This window comes from Hippopotamus amphibius, chromosome 4 (genome assembly GCF_030028045.1).
Source record: "Hippopotamus amphibius kiboko isolate mHipAmp2 chromosome 4, mHipAmp2.hap2, whole genome shotgun sequence".
NCBI lineage: Eukaryota > Metazoa > Chordata > Mammalia > Artiodactyla > Hippopotamidae > Hippopotamus > Hippopotamus amphibius.
The window spans coordinates 121,818,323-121,835,875 of NC_080189.1; the positions used below are offsets into that span (position 1 = coordinate 121,818,323).

The 17,553-nt window shown below is 39.2% G+C and overlaps 1 protein-coding gene across 3 annotated transcripts in view; it reads right to left on the minus strand.

The window, feature by feature from the left end:
• NEBL (nebulette) overlaps positions 1-17,553 on the minus strand; it is a 349,181-nt gene that overhangs the window by 39,911 nt on the left and 291,717 nt on the right. The window contains exons 13-19 of one of the 3 annotated variants that reach the window (XM_057731782.1): positions 16,225-16,335; positions 13,839-13,949; positions 8,566-8,676; positions 8,280-8,390; positions 5,265-5,369; positions 3,411-3,503; positions 278-370 (exon numbers count right to left, since the gene is read on the minus strand). The exons of the other annotated variants lie outside the window; for them this stretch is intronic. Of the exons in view, the coding sequence (XP_057587765.1) occupies positions 278-370; positions 3,411-3,503; positions 5,265-5,369; positions 8,280-8,390; positions 8,566-8,676; positions 13,839-13,949; positions 16,225-16,335 (735 nt within the window). The remainder of the gene's footprint in view (positions 1-277; positions 371-3,410; positions 3,504-5,264; positions 5,370-8,279; positions 8,391-8,565; positions 8,677-13,838; positions 13,950-16,224; positions 16,336-17,553) is intronic. 3 annotated transcript variants of the gene reach the window in all.

Here is a 17,553-nt window from a genome sequence, read left to right on the forward strand (position 1 = left end):
TTCTCCTAGAGACCTGGAGAATACACACTGCCCCTAAGCCCCTAACCTCATCTCTGAACGCCCCCAAGAACAAGAACAGAGTAGGCATTCAATACCATGTTCTTTAATAAGCGAATGCACAAGCTCCGTGTAATGCTAGCCCAACATAAAGATGTGTGAAATCTTATCTCCACCTTTTAGGAACTGGCTCTCCCACAACGGTATTCACTGTAATGGGACTTCACCCATACAAGTGTCATGCCCACAGCAAACAATACTTAAAGAAATATGATCGCACATTGCTGATGTTCTTCTGGTTTTCTTTAACTCTCTTGAGCTCTGGTAGATCAGAAATGGCTGTTCCATGTTTCATCTCTTCTTTGTATTTTACCTGCATGATTTATTTTTAAAAATGTGAGTTTTATTCAACACGAGGCTTAAAAAATAGTTAAGAATTCTTCATTTGTAACTACTGCATAGTTGAATTTTTAATTTTAATATTAATTTTCCTTCAATGGGAACACAAACTTTTATTTCATCTGGTGCTTTCAGGATTCCTTTATCCTAAAGTACAAACAAACCCATATCTATTCACCTATCCATCAATGAAGAAGTTTTTTAATTAAAATAAGCATATATTGCTTGTGAAAATAAATTTTATTATCAGGCAGATGCACCGAAAACCTTGGAAATTATCTTAATATAATAACTTACTATTTTCTATTTGAAAAGTAGTTTCTATTTATTAATTTGTTAATCAAAATTCACCATGTATTTAAAGGCAAAACTCAAACGGAGTTAGCTACAAAGTCTTGGAAACACTGCATATCTGACTGAGAGTACCCAAATAATCCAGAATAAGAAAACAATAAAAGGAGAGAAAGGGGAAGGTGGAGGGAAATGTACTACAAGCAGAGGCCACTAAGTGCTGACGGCTCTAGACGGGCCAGTGGCAGAAAGTCAGGACGTGTCTTCTACCCACACAATCATGTTATGTAAAACCTGCCTATATCTTGGCATTTGCTTCAATCAAAAGCTTCTCGTTCAGGTCTATTTAGAGGAAGATCAACCAGACGGATGATAATGCCAGCACACAGTTACGCCTGGGACAAGCTCTTTGAACTTATGAAGAAATGATTCGCATTAGCCACCATATCACGTGGTATGCTAATATGTCTAAAATTCACGGATGTTGTTGCATAACACAGGGAGATCAACGCGATGATGGGTGATGCCTTAGAGGGCCAGGATAGGGAGGGGGAGAGGGAGTCGCGGGAGGGAGGGGATATGGGGATATATGTAAAAATACAGCGGATTCACTTTGGTGTACCTCAAAAACTGGCACAACAGTGTAAAGCAGTTATATTCCAATAAAGAGCTTTAAAAAAAAGGGGGGGGGGAAAGAAAATTAATGGATGATTGGATTTGAGAAAAGGACACGTGTATGGAAACACAGGCTAGACTTATGAGGCATATGTTGAAATTTAGCAAAGACTTAGATCTACATAAAACATTAAAAATCACTTGGTAATGTTTAAAATGATGAGAGCTGAAATCCATACTGACAGACATAAAGAAATAATACCTAAACATCTTTGCTATCATCCATGTCTTAGCATCTGTACATTTAACATGAGATGTGAGTAACAACACCAATATTAGGCCAGATCCAAAACAGCTAAATGGAGAGTACACTGAAACAGACTATCTCTAAATAAGATTCAGAAATATTTCTTAACAGAGAAAGCTAATAGCCAAAAGGCTTGTACTCTGGAGGTGGAAAATGTCGAGATCTTTAAATGTTAGAGAATCCTATCTTGGTTTGACAGATCTAGCTCATCTTGAAAGGGCAACTTTCCATTTGAATACTAAGCAGGAGTTTACGGCCCAACCTCATAGAGATACAGAACTACACATTTATTGTGTGCTAGAAGAGGCATGGGATGCTGGGAGAAGAAATGATAGACGGTACTGCTTTGTGTGGTTTTCCTCGGGTGAGACGCTAAACGTGATTAAAGAGATGAACATTTTTGTTTTTCATCCGAGTCCAAACTAATCAAAATGGCGGACTCATTTCACTGTAGGCAACAGAACTGCACAGTACAGAACATTTATAACATTAGATCCCAGTACACTGATGGCTACATTTCAAACATTATCATTTGGAAGAAAAGGAAACGACCACTGTACATTTCTCAGCCGAACGAATTTCTCCACCAGACGCGAGTGTTGCCTGACACAGGCTCTCGCCAGGGTGGGTCAGAACCCCCACGGTCAGGTCCTCCTCCTTATGCTTTCTTCAGGAGATCGCTGCATCCATGAAGGGATTTTAGTGCACTAGGGTTCTGCAGAATTTTTGTAAGTTCATTTTGAAGTCCATTTACCAGAGCGTTACCTTGCCTCTCCTACTCTGTCTCCACAAATGCCAGTGAATATGTACTCTAGGATGCCAGGTAGCCATCAGAGTTTCTGACAGAGGAGTTTAATCAAGGCAGTTCTACTCGGATGACGTAAAGAAAGCTCTGCCTCCAAAGGTGAAGGTGAAGAGAAAGGTCAGGGAAGGGGATGTAAGGAAAGAACCCTTTTGACTTTCTCAGCAAGAAACTAAATACAGTAGGTGCTCCACACCCTTGATGTGGAGCCCGTGGAATACAGAGGGCCATCAGTAGGGACTCGAGCATCTGCCGATTTGGGTATGAGTGTGTCAGTGTGTATGACTGTATGTGAGTGGCGGCGGGAGGTGGGGAGTCCTGGAACCACCCCCCCGGATACCAAGGGATGACTGTATGACAACTATTACCAAATACGCCTATTGGTAAGGACAGCAGTTATCCATTGTAAATGTCAAGCATTGAATGAAGGAGCTTTAAATCCATAACATTAAACACCTCCTCTACCCTTCCCCCAAGCTCAAAGGGAACTTGGTGGGGGTAATTTATTTTAAAAATTATAGTGAAGGTGTGTGCTTTTCTTTGCTGGAAGCTGGAAGAAGTAGAAGGCAAATGGGGTCTTTGAAACCTTCTACTTAGGTCACCAAATAAATGTTTTAGGGCCTTTAATCATTCTATCAGGGTAAAATTTCTTTCCTCCAAGTTGTGGAGAAGTATTGAAATTTATCCTTCCTCTGAAAAACTTAATACAGTTAAAATTCTATTCAAAGGATGAAATCTAATCCTAGATTTCATTACTGTACTATTAAAGTGATCTATCGCTTATGCCCTATGATGTATCAAGATGAAATGCTGCTTTAGGTTCAAGGGGAACAAGGCTACCGGTTTCCTTCTGAACAAGACCTTTGATATTTGATGAAACAGTGTTTCAACAAAGTGAAGAAAAAAAGAAAAAGGCAGCCAGTTTAGTAAGGAACTAAAAATATTTATCTAGCTTTTGTTTGCTTTTGGAAAGGATAATTAATGCTACAGAGAACTTACTGAACTAATATTCTGCTGATTTTTCTTCACTCGTTCAATCTCTGGAGTATCTTTTACTGCTGTGCCAGCTCCTACTTCTGTCTTATAAAATACCTTTTTTATAAGAGAACAAAAAGAATAACTGTAAGCTCATTAGAATTCAAGTCCTAGATCCGATTCTTGTAGAAGGAAATTTCTCAGGTTTTAAAGTAACATGAATACAGCTTCTATTAATGAGAACCAATGTTACCGTAATCAATTAAATAATCCATTATGAGACTAAATGCAAAACTTTGGTTTTGTATTCCACAATCTTACAAGTAAACCTCTATTACCTGTTCTGGGTATGCCTGTTACCTCACATGACAGCAGATTACTTGCTCTAAGAATATAAATCAGCAAACTAGAGTTTCCTTCTCAAATACACATATATCATATATATCATATGTGTATTTGAGAAAAATCAAAGGACATATTATAAAAGCTCACTAAGGAGTTGCCATTTAATTCAAAAACAGCATGAAGTTTTTAAGCAACTGCTGTTCTCCAAATGAATGCAAAGACGCTCTCCTTCTCTTCAAAGAAAACATTAGTTCTATCATCAATATCTATTTTCCTTTCTTCCACTTATTCCTTAGACCTTCCCACGTCTCTCCATCCCTACCAACACCCACCCCTTTCAAACACAAAGCAAAAGAAGAAACAAAATGTTCTACAGGAAAACAGAATTATTAAGGACTTCCCTGGTGGTGCAGTGGTTAAGAATTCACCTGCCAATGCAGGGGACACGGGTTCGATCCCTGGTCCGGGAAGATTCCACATGCTGCGGAGCAACTAATCCCGTGTGCCACAACTCCCGAGCCTGTGCTTTAGAGTCCATGAGCCACAACTACTGAAGCCCTTGCACCTACAGCCCACCCATGCTCCGCAATAAGAGAAGCCACCGCAATGAGAAGCCCGTGCACCGCAACGAAGAGTAGCCTCCACTCGCCGCAACTAGAGAAAGGCCATGTGCAGCAACAAAGACCCAACCCAGCCAAAAATTAATTAATTAATTAATTAAAAAAAAAAAACATGACATGATGAGAGATGTTCCCCTGCAAAAGCTAAACATCTGGGAGACTGTGGAAGCACAGGAGATAAGCGCCACACAGCCCTTCTCCCTCAGCAAGATTTCTCCATTTCTTAGAACAGCCTGCCTGTGAAGACCCTAGAGGTACCTGAGCAGCACACCTGGAGGGTTAAGAGCTTGCAAGTCATTAGAAAGTAGAAAATATTTCAGAAATCTTCAGCAATAACAGGATTTATTTTTTAAATAACACATTTGCTTAACTACTGAGTTAATTCTACATTAAAATATTGGCTGTACCATCAATTTTTATTTTAGAATTCAATTCCATATATCTATTAAATATAAGCCCAATACTTAATTAATGGTGCTGATAAAATTTCTATTCCTCAAAATAAAAATATTAAAGTTTAGGAATTGGTTACAAACTAGTAAATCCCTAGATATATTATCAATTCAAACAATGATCAGGAAGGAAATCACTTCATGTGACTGTTTCCATCTTCAAAGTAAAAATCTGTGTGGAAGATTAACATCTCTTTCCTGAGTGAAATTTTAAAATTCAGTTGAAAATAGCTATTGCTTGTACCAAAGAAGGAAATTCGAATTTGTAATTCTAAAACAATCATGATAAATAAGTTGTAAGAACGTCTGGTATTCTTATTATTTTAAAGAAGTAAAGATATACATTTGACAGAAAATTCAAGCAATGCAGCAAAAAAAAAAATCAGACAAAGAGGAAAAAAGACTCTCCTTACAAAACATAATTTCAAGGTGGCAACTGAAAAGAAATAATGACTACTCACCGCACTAATGTTTTGTTGAGTTGTCTTAATTCTCTGAATTTCAGGAGTATCTGCCACAGTAGAATAGCTAGACATCATCTTTTCTGCCTCATCTTTATACTTTTTCTAAAAATATAAACAGTGAATGTGAATCTGAAACTCTGTGTGTGCATGTACAAGAGAGACAGAGACAAAGAGAAAATGGTACTACTTTTTCCAACTCTACCATAAACCACAGCAGTTGTTGATGCAACAGAAAAAGTAAAGAGTATATGCAAACAGAGTAGGCAAACAGTCTAGGAAAGTACATTCACCTCCACGCAGGCAATGGTTCTCACCCCAGACCATTCAAACGCCTTGGGAGGGCTTCACCTCGATGACAGTCCTAGGCCTAGAACCTACTCTCTCGGGACCAGTCCCAGTTCCTGTTCAACGTAGCCCTTATAACTCCTGCCAGTGAGTGGGCTCTCTCTGCTTACTTGTTTTCATGCTTCTGGATTTATGCTTTGTTTCCTACTTCTGATAAAGACACACTTGATTAGGAGAAAGGTACTAGTATTTTGTACTGGAGATAAAAATCTCAATTTTTCTCTTTCTCTTTCTAAATGTACTACTATGACCTCTGATTCACCCTGGGCAATACCTTCTACTAATGCCAGCATTTACACAGTAGTAGGTATTGTTCTAAATACTTAACACACGTCAACTCATTTAATTAACCCCACAAGCAGCTACTATTACTATTCACCCTTATAGATCAGGAAACGGAGGCATTAGCTAAGATGTATCCTCATGTCACACAAAAAATGAATGCTGTCGAGTTAAAGCAGGAATTCTAACAGCTCAGGCATCACTTCCTATGGTAAGCTTTTACTCTTGATATCTTTACTTTCTGGTAGTATACATCACGGTTTGTCATACTGTATTTGCATGATTACTTGATTATTATTAGATTAGCCCGTAGTTCCCCAAAGGCAAAACCGTGTCTAATTTTTGCATGTAAATGGGTGCTCAGGAAGTATTTGCTGAATGAATGAATGAGCTTGGCTGCTTTTCTCCACTGACTCAAATGGCTATATGCCAGTTTTAACGGTTTATTTATGATTTTAGTTCAGCTGCTATAGCTAGAGCCGAGCATACACTTCAGGACCATCCCAGCCACTTTGTCACTGGAGAAGGCTGAGAAGTGGCAGCTCCTCCGATGCTTGATTCTGGCCTCTTGATACCCTTGAAACAAAGCAGGACCCCATGGGGCCTTCCCAGGACAGGCCCCCCTCCCCCATTACCTCCGCCTGCCTCTTGTCTAGAGAAAGTCTTTAGTCAAAGAATAAATTTAATCAGAGAGATCAGAAATACAGAAACAAAGGAACGCAGTCAAACAAGACCAAATAATAGTTTAGTCGTTAGACAAAGTCAAGGACCTTTCGTTTCTCCTCAAGGGCTATAGATAATATTCAGAGCCATATCCTTTGAGCTGTTTTGTAGATGCTGAAACCCCCACCAGGTGGAGACGTTAACTACATGATGACGCGACTGTAGCCATGACATACGCTGCCACAATTCTGAGCACTGGGCTCAAGGAAATGGGAACAAACCGACCTTGGAACTGAAGATTAACTGTACTTAAAACAATCAAGATGACGCTGATCAGCCCACCCCAGGACCAATTCCAAGAAGACAGTCAGAGCTGACTGCATTGTTTCTGCCTGCAGCCCCCTCCCTCTGCCTATATAGCCCTGAAACACTCCCCTTAAAAATTCTTGCCCTTCATTGGCAGGGAGGAGTTGGTTCTTTGGGACATGAGTTCCCCTTCTCCCTAGGATTTCTGGCCTCCTCAATAAAGCTATCTTTCCTCCTACCCAACATCTGTCTCTCAGTATTGGATTCTTGAGTGACAAGCAGCTGAGGCTGAGTTCAGTAGCACTCTCATTTTGAACTGGCGGATGTTTAGACTCCTTGCTCATGTGAACCAGAATTTTGGCAAATGTGGTCAAGTTTTATTAAAAATTATTTCAACACAAACCCCATTAACCAAATTCAGTTCCTTCATCAATTCCTTTTCCTTCAACCGTTTTATTTTTTTCATTCCCCGTTACTATTTTTCTAGTGGGATTCTTTCTTTTTATAATAAATTTTATAACAAAGAAATTATCCACTAATGAATATTTTTGCCCAAATCAGATTTTATCAATAACTTTCTTCTTCCATTAAATACTTTCTTTTGTGGTCATTATTTCTCTGACATCTAGCTTTCTAGAGGATACATCACAGGTATACTTGGCAAATTAAGTTTTATCAAGAAAACTTAGTTCTTCCATTAAATTTTAGTTAATATTCAATTTCACCTTATACCTTGTGCAGTTTTCTTCACTCTTAGTTTTAGTTGAAGTTGCTTATTTTAATTAAAATATTCATGATGAAATGGATAAAAGACAAATCGTTTGTAATTTCTTTTTTGTAGTATAAGCATTAGAGCCAAGTTCACAATAGAGGCAAAAATTTGAAATAAAAAGATCAAAATGTCCTTGGACTCAAAACAGAGGGCCTGGGACTTCCTAGGTGGCACAGTGGTTAAGAATCTCCCTGCCAATGCAGGGGACATGGGTTCAATCCCTGCTCCAGGAAGATCCCACATGCCCGAGTGCCGCAACTACTGAAGCCAGCATGCTGAAAGCCCATGCTCCACAACAAGAGAAGTCACCAAAATGAGGAGCCCGTGCACCACAATGAAGAGTAGCCCCTGCTCACCGCAATTAGAGAAAGCCCGTGTGCAGCCACGAAGACCCAATGCAGCCAATAAATAACTAAATTAAAAAACAAACAAACAAACAAAAAAACCAGAGGGCCCCAACAGGAGCGCTCTGACACGCAATAATGTCTGCTGAACTGAATCTACAGCAGTTGTCCCTTTTATTAATGAGGTAATCAAGTTTGGTCAATGGTTCCTTTATAACAGAGCGCACCGGCTTCGAAAGCAAGCCCTCAGAAAGACACCAATCACAGAGACACCCCGGCACATCTTCATTGTCTACCAACCTGGCTATAGATTTCAGACGCCCTCTTGGCTCGAAGCATGTCTGGGATGTCCATGCTCACCTGCATTCCTTTCCCTTTAATTTCATTTTCTAAGTCTTTCTTATATTCTTTCTAAAAGAACAGAAAACAATCTTCAGAGCTTTGCCTGGCCTTCCACAGCAATGTAGATATTTACGTGTTTGAATCTCAATGCCATACATGTGGAAACACCATACTAAATGGTATACTTTTTCTGTATACAATTTGATGTGCTTGTTTTAAACTCGGTGTGCCATTAGTTTCTTACCTGGCTGGCCATTTCAGACGCTTTCTTAGCTCTCTGGATATCGAGGGTGCCTGTGCTCACCTGCATGCCTTTCCCTTTAATTTCAGTCTCCAGATCTCTTTTATAATCTTTCTGCAGAAAATAAAACCTGCAATTAGGGCTCTACAATAATTTGAAAATCTGGGTTGAAAAACTGATGTCATTTTTGACATCAAGATCATGGCTTTTAGAAATAAGGCGAACCTTTACTTTTTTTATTTCTAGGAAACAACAGAGATTTTTACTTTGTGGCAACAACACAACTTGGAGTGATGTGTTCACAAGGAATCAGGAGGCTTTTTTCCACTAACCTGATTTAAGAAAGAAAACGGAGTGAGCTAAGGGAAAATGTTTTATATTTCAATATGACAGAATTGATACATCATTGGTTAATATATAACTCAGTTGATGAATGTCAATAAGATGTGAGTGTAAAATTGCATCTGGATTTGCAGTGAGTAATTGCTGGTTGCTTTCCTGGAACCCACTCCTCTTTTTCCTTCATTAGCTCCTTCATCTGCCGCTGGGCAACTCACCACTTCCTGTTCTAAACCCCCAGCTTGGCTGAGACTGGCCCGCGTCCAAGGCTCCTATTAGGCTTAAGTAAATCATTATACCCCACCCTGGCCCTTCCTGTTTGGTTCAAGGATGGGTACATTTCTTTTTCCACACAAGGTATCAAGAGACTTTCTCTTTCCTTCTGGACATGAATGGAGAAGTCTGTAGCCCTAGGAGCTGCCAGATGCCTCTTTGCAAACAGAAGAAAGCCTGCCTGAGAACAGAAAGATAGAAACTGAAACGGAATCACACTGTTTGAGTCCTAGATCAAGCCATTCCCAAGAATTCCTCTACTGTTTGGTTATAAGAGCAATAAATTATCTGCTTTTTGAGCCAGCTTGAGTTGGATTATCTGTTACTTACAAAATGTCATAACTACGCAGACACAACTGTCTTAAGGGACTCTTGTCACATTTTAAAACTAGTGATTATAGAACTCAGCAAGTTGTACTCATAACTGCACATTTTTCTGTACATACGTTATTTTTCAATGAAAATTATATTAAAAGGAAAAAAACTACTGACTATCTTCTATTAAATTCCTTCAAAAACAGTTATTTCCTATTATGTTGACATACTCTAGATTTGTGATTCCCTGCTATAAAGTAAATTTTGTTTTGCTTATTTGTGGTGTTCTAAATTCAGAGAAGTCATAAACAAAAATCTCAGTCTCAGAGAAATACTGTATTTCTCCCCATCTACTACCCATAAATCTGCCTATTTTCACTAACCTACAGTCTCGCTTTCCTGAATCAAACTTCAAGTAATAATGTTTAACTTTCAAACTAATAACATTAAATTATTACTATATCTGCAAAAAGCTGTTTTTAGCAATCCTCTTGAAGGCCCAAAAGCAAAACACCCTATTTGAAGGACAATATATGCAGAAACTGAGGCACTAATCACAGATTGCCACCAAAGTCTCATGGTAGAAGAATGTCGTTTAACTTTCCAGTATGAGCTTTCAAGTCTAAAAGCATCCAAAAGCACATGAATAGACTACGTGAGACACTCGTCACACCAGTTAATATTGATGCACAATAAAATACCCTAAAACTTGGAAAACTTAAAAACATGATGACATCCACGTTCCAACAGGACAAGCCCCAGTGCATACGTGCTTTTAGAGCCTCTGCCTGAGTCAGATTTGTTAATGATCATTGGCTAAAGAAAGGCACATGGTCAAGCCCACGGGTCCTGGAAGGTTTGACTATTAGAGGTCATTTGTGTAACAATACAGTACATTGACTTTACTTGAAAAAACAGATGTTGAACTATAGCAAAGTCCCAAAGTCTTGTTGAAAAGGATTTGAGAGCCTGTCATTTGGGCAAAATGGGACATGGTTATAATTACATGCAAATGAGACCTCTGGATTACAAAGATAATACCATCATCAAAATTGGTTTGTGCTACATGTAACCACATACAGCTGACTCCTCTAAGCCTGTTTTTCCTGTAGGTTCCCAATAACCAAAATGCACCATTTTCCTAGTAAGTTTGAGCCTTGAACAACATGGGCTCAAACTATGTGGGTTCACTTATAGGTGGATATTTTTCAATAGTAAATATAAATACTACAGCTACATGGTCTGTAGTTGGTCCAATCGGTGGGTACAGAGGAACCACAGATACAGAGGGCAGACCATAAATTATATGTGGATTAACCCCCCGTGTTGTTCAGTTGTCAACTGTGTACAGTCCCAAGGTACTCAGAGAAACCTAAACCAGCATAATGCTTAATAAACTAATGTATTGCCATACTAAGGAAAGATGCAACACTCCAACTTCTCATAAAAGGAATATGTTGGGCTTCCCAGGTGGCGCAGTGGTTAAGAATCCACCTGCCAATGCAGGGGACATGAGTTCAATCCCTGGGCCAGGAAGATCCCACATGCTGTGGCGCAAACTAAGCCCGTGCGCCACAACTACTGAGCCTGCTCTCTAGAACCTGCAAGCCACAACTATTGAGCCCATGTGCCACAACTACTGAAGCCTGTGCACCCACAGCCACCACAATGAGAAGCCCACACACCACAACGAAGAGTAGCCCCCACTCACTGCAATTAAAGAAAGCCCGTGCAGCAACAAAGACCCAATGTAGCAAATAAATAAGTAAATAAAATTAATTTTTAAAAAATTATTTTAGAAAAAGGGAATGTGTCATAGAAGGTTCTTAGGTAAAAGTGTGAAATGCAAAATTTCTGTTCTTTCCACATTCTTTTCTCCAGAGAAAGTAGCTTTCTTTTGGCAAGTCTCAGTCCCATGAGGATGATTTTGAAAACTCTTCTCCAGCTACAAATTCCCCACCCCACCCCCACACTCCAATCCAGGACCTTGAACTAATACTGGATGTCACACGCTCTTCATAACAACTAAAATAGCAGAAAATTATAAGTAGTGATTTGATAGTTACTGGGTAGTAACTCAGAAGCCCAAAGGCGGAAACAGAGACACAGATGCAGAGAACAAACATATGGACACCAAGTGGGGAAAGTGGGGAGGGTTGGGGGGGAATGAATTGGGAGATTGGGATACCAAATTGTACGCTCTAAATATATGCAGTTTATTGTATGTTAACTGTATCTCAGTAAAAGTTCTAAGAAAAAAAGAAAATTATAAGTAGTGATTGGATAGTTACTGGGTAGTAACTCAGAAGCCCAAAGTGGCCAGCATAAGAAAAGACTGAAAAATCTAAGAAATGAATGACAGGGAAGAGCACAAGAAAGAACCAGCCACGCAAAGACCACAGGAAGGACTTTCGGGAAGGCAACAGCGCTGCACAGAGACCCTAACACTTGTGGAGGTGCAGCCCGGAAGCCTGTGAGGCTAGAACATAACGAGCAAGGGAAGAAGGGGGTGAGGATGAGCGGGACGGGACTCTGAAACCAGAGCAAGGAGTACGGTGCCTGTGCCGCACGTGACTGGACACCACTGGGAGGAATCACGTGACTTAATTCTTCAAGGATTGTTCTGGCTGCGGGGTAGAGGATGGATACTAAGAGGTCAATGATGGAAGCAGAATTCTGGTTATGAAGCTACAGCAACGATCCAGGTGACCGAGGTGGTAGCTTGGACGAGGGAGGGGAGGAGCAGACGGATCTAGGAAATCATTATGGGGCTGGAGTCAATGAAACTTGCTGACAAGAGAAATCAAAGTGACTTCTGGGATTTCACTGACACCATCTGCTAAGAAGGGGGTGGAAGAGGGAGGCAGGTCCAGAGAAAAATTAAGGGTTTCGGCATGTAATGTTGAGTCCCTGTTACAATACATTTAAATGTCATTTACATGTGGTGATGCCTATGGGACATGAAAAGTAAGTGGCTGCATATTCACACCCACGGTGTAGAACACAATTTTTCTACAGGAATGAGGTAGAACTATATGAGGGAACATGGGGAAGGGTCCATAATATTAAGTGAGAAGAGCAAGCACAAAGTACACGGTATTGATTTAAGGTTTTTTTAAGTCTCTGTGTGCACAAGTATCTATTTATCTACATACACATAAAAATAGTGGCTCTCTCTCAGGAGGATGACAGAGTCAGGGGCAGAGTCAAAGATTTCCAAGTCCCTGTTCAGCAAGCATCCTCCCACCCCCACCCACCGTTTCTAAATGGAATCCCCATTGGTCAAGAATTCTATGCCATCCCTAGTTTCTTCGTCTCCATCAGTTATGGCCACTCCATTTCCCTGGCCAGTACCTAACCCTGGGGATGGAGACAGATTCCACCACAGCAGTAACTCCCCCCACAGTTAATCAGCTCCCTCTCAACCTCCAGATTTCCTGGGTGGGAGTCAGTCCTAAGTCAGCTCTGTCTAACTGCAAACGTCACACTGAAGCTCTCAGAGGAACCCCACCGAAGCCCCAATCCAGACAGCCCGGAGGTAAGCGAGCTGCACCCCTTCACCTGCATCGCAACTTTATTTATACTTTTTCTAAATCATCTCTTCCAAATACTCTCTGCTCCAGTGACCCTTTTACATTTTCAAAATTTCTGGGGGAGTTCAAGAGGTGTGGAACCGATTCTGGGGTATTTCCTTCAAAAGATACACATAGGCTCTGACTCCTACAACTTCAGTGTCTTATATTCATCACATCATAGCATCTAAGACAAAAATTCTAAATCAATATCTTGTTGTTCATGTATTACATGAAGAAGAATATGGTATTAGATGAATGAACCTCAACCCCAAATGCTGACTCTACAGAAATTTCAGACGTGTTGATGAGGTCAGTGGAGGATATTTTGAGCACATGCAACCAAATCACCCAGAAATGGCATCACTGTCATGCTAGAGTCTCAGTGTATGATTTTCAAGTTCTGCTTACAAAGTTGGAAACGCAAATATGCCAAGTAGCACATGGTCCATCCTTAAAGAAAAAATGGAATGAAGATACTTATCATAGTGTAAAATTAACATGAAACTTGTATTACAGGATAAAGTAAGAAGGGGTGTGTGTGTGTTCTATTAAAATGCCTTTCCCCAAGTTTTCTTTGATATATTTGAAGTTAATGAGCAAAGCAGAAACTATAAATTTTTGCAGTAAGCATGATGACTGCGAATGATTTCCATTCCAAACTGTTAAACTAGTCACAGAAAGCTTTGGAAAATCCAATGTACTCATCCGTTTGTTATTATGATTGTTAAATTCCAAAATATAAGTCTCAAGGTCTGCATCACTCGCTCTACTAACCTCACTAGCTATTTCGGAAGCCCTTTTGGCATGCTGAATTCCAAGGGTGTCAGTGCCAACTTGCATTCCCTTCCCTTTAATTTTTGACTCCAGATCTTTCTTGTATTCTTTCTGTAAAAAAGCAACATTTTACAATATTTACTCAGGGGATATATCTGCATTCGATGATACCAAAAAAGGTTAAACATATTTTTTTTAAAAGAAGAAAACACGGCTTACTCTGTACTGTGAATGGTCACCTAGAACTAAATTTTCTGAACTGCTTAGAACTGTATTTACTATTCTCACTGAAGAAGAGTATATGTGCTCTGAAGACTTTTACTATATATAACAAGGCAATTGCCAGGTGAGAATCTTCACTGACCATTGTCTTGGGGCCTGAAGGACAGGGAGGCACGTTCAAATAAGCTGACGTTTTAGGAAGAAGACTGACTTTCAAGTCAGAGCACTCGTGGCTGTGTGTGTGACGTTGGGAATGTTTCTTCACATTTCTGGTTTACTCGTCTGCAAAACGGGGATGATGATTCCTGCTGCAGGATCACTGTGAGGACCAATGAGACAGCATGTCGCCTAGTGCCCAGAGCAGAGCGGCTGCTCAGTACCTGATGGCTTTGTCTGGTCTTTTACTCCTAAAATTCATATGTTAAGACCCGGTTTTTTTGCAACTCCTGCTACTGTCTTGTCAATTCAAGTTTCTCTGGCTGAACTCTGCCATCGAGAGTTTAAAACAATTTTTCCAAGTATTATTGACAAGTGATTATGTCACTGGATGTGTCACCACAACAGCAGAATTTGTAGAAAATTACTAATGTAGGTATGTGTAATGACAACATCAGCCGAAGACGCCATGGCGGATGGCTGCTGTTTCTGCCTAACCAGCATCTATTCCTCCCTCTGCTAGCAGGAAGTTCCATAATTTTCTCTTAACCCCTCTCAATCCATAAACCTTGGGTGGGTTAATTTACCTACTACCCACATATACGTTTAATTCCACTAAAATGCTTTTAGTGTTTCCTTTAATTTACGTAAAGAACACTAGCCAAGGATGAACATAAATCTTTAAAAACATATCAATTTAGAATATTTTACACTTAAAACACCATTAAACTACCTAGAAAGTTAGCTGAACAAATGAGTGACCCTGAGAACCATACTAGGTCATCAGCACGTTACACTCCCCTGACGCCAGACGGAATGATTGGGTCGAGTGTAGGCACAGGACAGGTGACCCAATGAGATTCAATCCTTAGACCTTAATCGTATTGTAAGGAAACAGATGCTCACTTCCTGCTGGGATTAGTGGCCACAGATATGTTATCCTGTCATGAAGAGGGGCCATCACATAGAAACAGCCTCTCACTAGCGAAGATACAGAACCCAGAAGTGAAGGAAGAGAGACATCACTGGAATTCCAACCTGAAGGAAATGTGATCTTCAGATTTTTCTGTTCTTAAACCAAAACAGTTTCTTTGTTGCTGTTTGAGTTGGGTTTTTATCATTTGCAACCTAAAAGGGTCACCATCCTCACCACCACCATCACCATCACCACCACAGTTTATTAACATGGGGATAAAGCCTTAAATTTTTTCACTGCTAAAGTCAGCTAGATTCTCCTCAAAGCACAGTGCCATTATTGGCTATCAAAGTGTGACATAACACAAGGATTAAAGGACTTAAAGCACTTCAGAGGCACTTTATTCTTATAAATTTCATTTAAAGTGAGTAATGGCCACTTTCATTTTATACAGAGGTTTAAGAAGACTCACTCAGTAGCTAGGCAAGAACTAGGACTGTCAGTTTGCTTACGGGCAGGAGAGCATGTGAACTTTTAAACTGCAGTTACTGACAGACCATGATAACACACCTTCCTAATCTGCCTTTCACTTGCTTAAAAGATGAAGTTAAATTTTATTCAATTATTTTGGTTACTTACATAGAATTTCCTCTAAAATGAGGAACTGGCCATTTTTCTCAAGCCACATAGACAGGAGATGGTTAGCATCCTTTTTTTTTTTTTTTTTTTTTTTAATTCATTGATTGGGAAAAGACTACTAGGACATAGCTGGTTACACATAATCATCTTACACATAAAAGCTGTGGAACATGTACACTGTGCACAGTTGACCCTTGAACAAGGAGGGGGTTAATCTGCCTATTACCTATTGTCAGCTCTCCACATCCAAGTTTCCTCAACATCCACAGATTCAAGCGGCCACGGACCGTGGAGTACTGTAGAATTTACAATTGAAAAATATGTATAGGTGGATCTGCACAGTTCAAACCCATGTTGTTCAAGGGTCCACTGTAAAATCTCTGAGAAAGATTTACAGACAAGGAAATCAGCTGAAAATGCATACATTCCCAACTGTTAAATAAATGGACTCACCTCACTGGCCATTTCGGATGCTCGTTTCGCTCTTTGAATATCAAGTACTTCTGAATTAAGTTCCATTCCTTTCCCTTTTATTTCATTTTCCAAATCTTTTTTATATTCCTTCTATGAGACAAGAATATTATTGTTTGAAATTTACTGGGAAACTCTTTAATTTATATACTGTTTTACATGTTTTCCAGAAACTGCAGAAAGAAAATATTTCTAGAAAGGAATGAACCAGATTTCTGAGCATTCATGCTCTTTATTTCCTACAGGTACTTCAATTTGCTTTTTCATCATGTTTGAGTGGTTTTAAGTATTTCTTTGAAAGATGTCTATAAAATATGAATCATCAAAAGAACATAACTGGAAAAGAATGAAAAATTACAAAATCAAAAGGACTGATGTAGCCAAAATTTTTTAAAGTTTCCATTTTATTCAAAGATTTGTAAAACCAAATAATTTCCTACAGATTGATAATATATAGTCTGAATTTCACCCATTTTAATATAACATTTTAAGTAGATTCAACCGTCTTTACTAATCCTTATATATAACATGGATTTTTTGTGTGTGCTAATGAATTTCTTGTCTTCTTACTAATTGAGTTATGAAAACTATATATATCTTAATCCAATTCAACTAAGTTGCCTTTATGAGTAACTTGTCAGATGAAAGATGAGACTTCCTTTAATGATAAGAAATCATGTTCTAGTTAATTCTAGGGTTCATTTGATGTTATTTTCTCTTTGTCCAGTTTAATTAAATTAGCCGGTCCTCTGCTTAACTAATAGCCTATGAGACATTGTAATAACCTGCATGTAATTTTGGAAAGAGCTCTGGAGTCAAATGACCTGGATGAAAGTCAGAGTTCTTTAACTTATTTGGTCATGTGACCTTCAAGAGGACTTTAAGTAACCGAGCCCTGCTTTCCACATGAACAAAACGAAAAGTCCTTGTTTTACCAGTGCCACGGACAATTAAGGGAATCAAATGAAATGAAGTACAAAACAATACTCTGAATACTTTAAATGGCAACAGAAATGCAAAAACCACAAAGTAAAGAATGCAAAGACAATTTAAAGCTAAATGCTCACACTTTAAAAGGGAGGTCGCAATTTCCTTAAGTAACTGAGTCTCTTTTTAAAATTAAACAGCACTACAACTTCATGAAAAGATTTTTCATCATCGTCTCTGGGCTCTTTTTCCTACACTGACGCATACTTTCTGAATCCATAAGTCTAAAATAAGATTCATTCAAAAAGAAAAATAAAAGAAAATGGCAATGGCATGTATATTAAAGTCATTTATGATTCTCAAAATGGCTCTCACATGGTCATT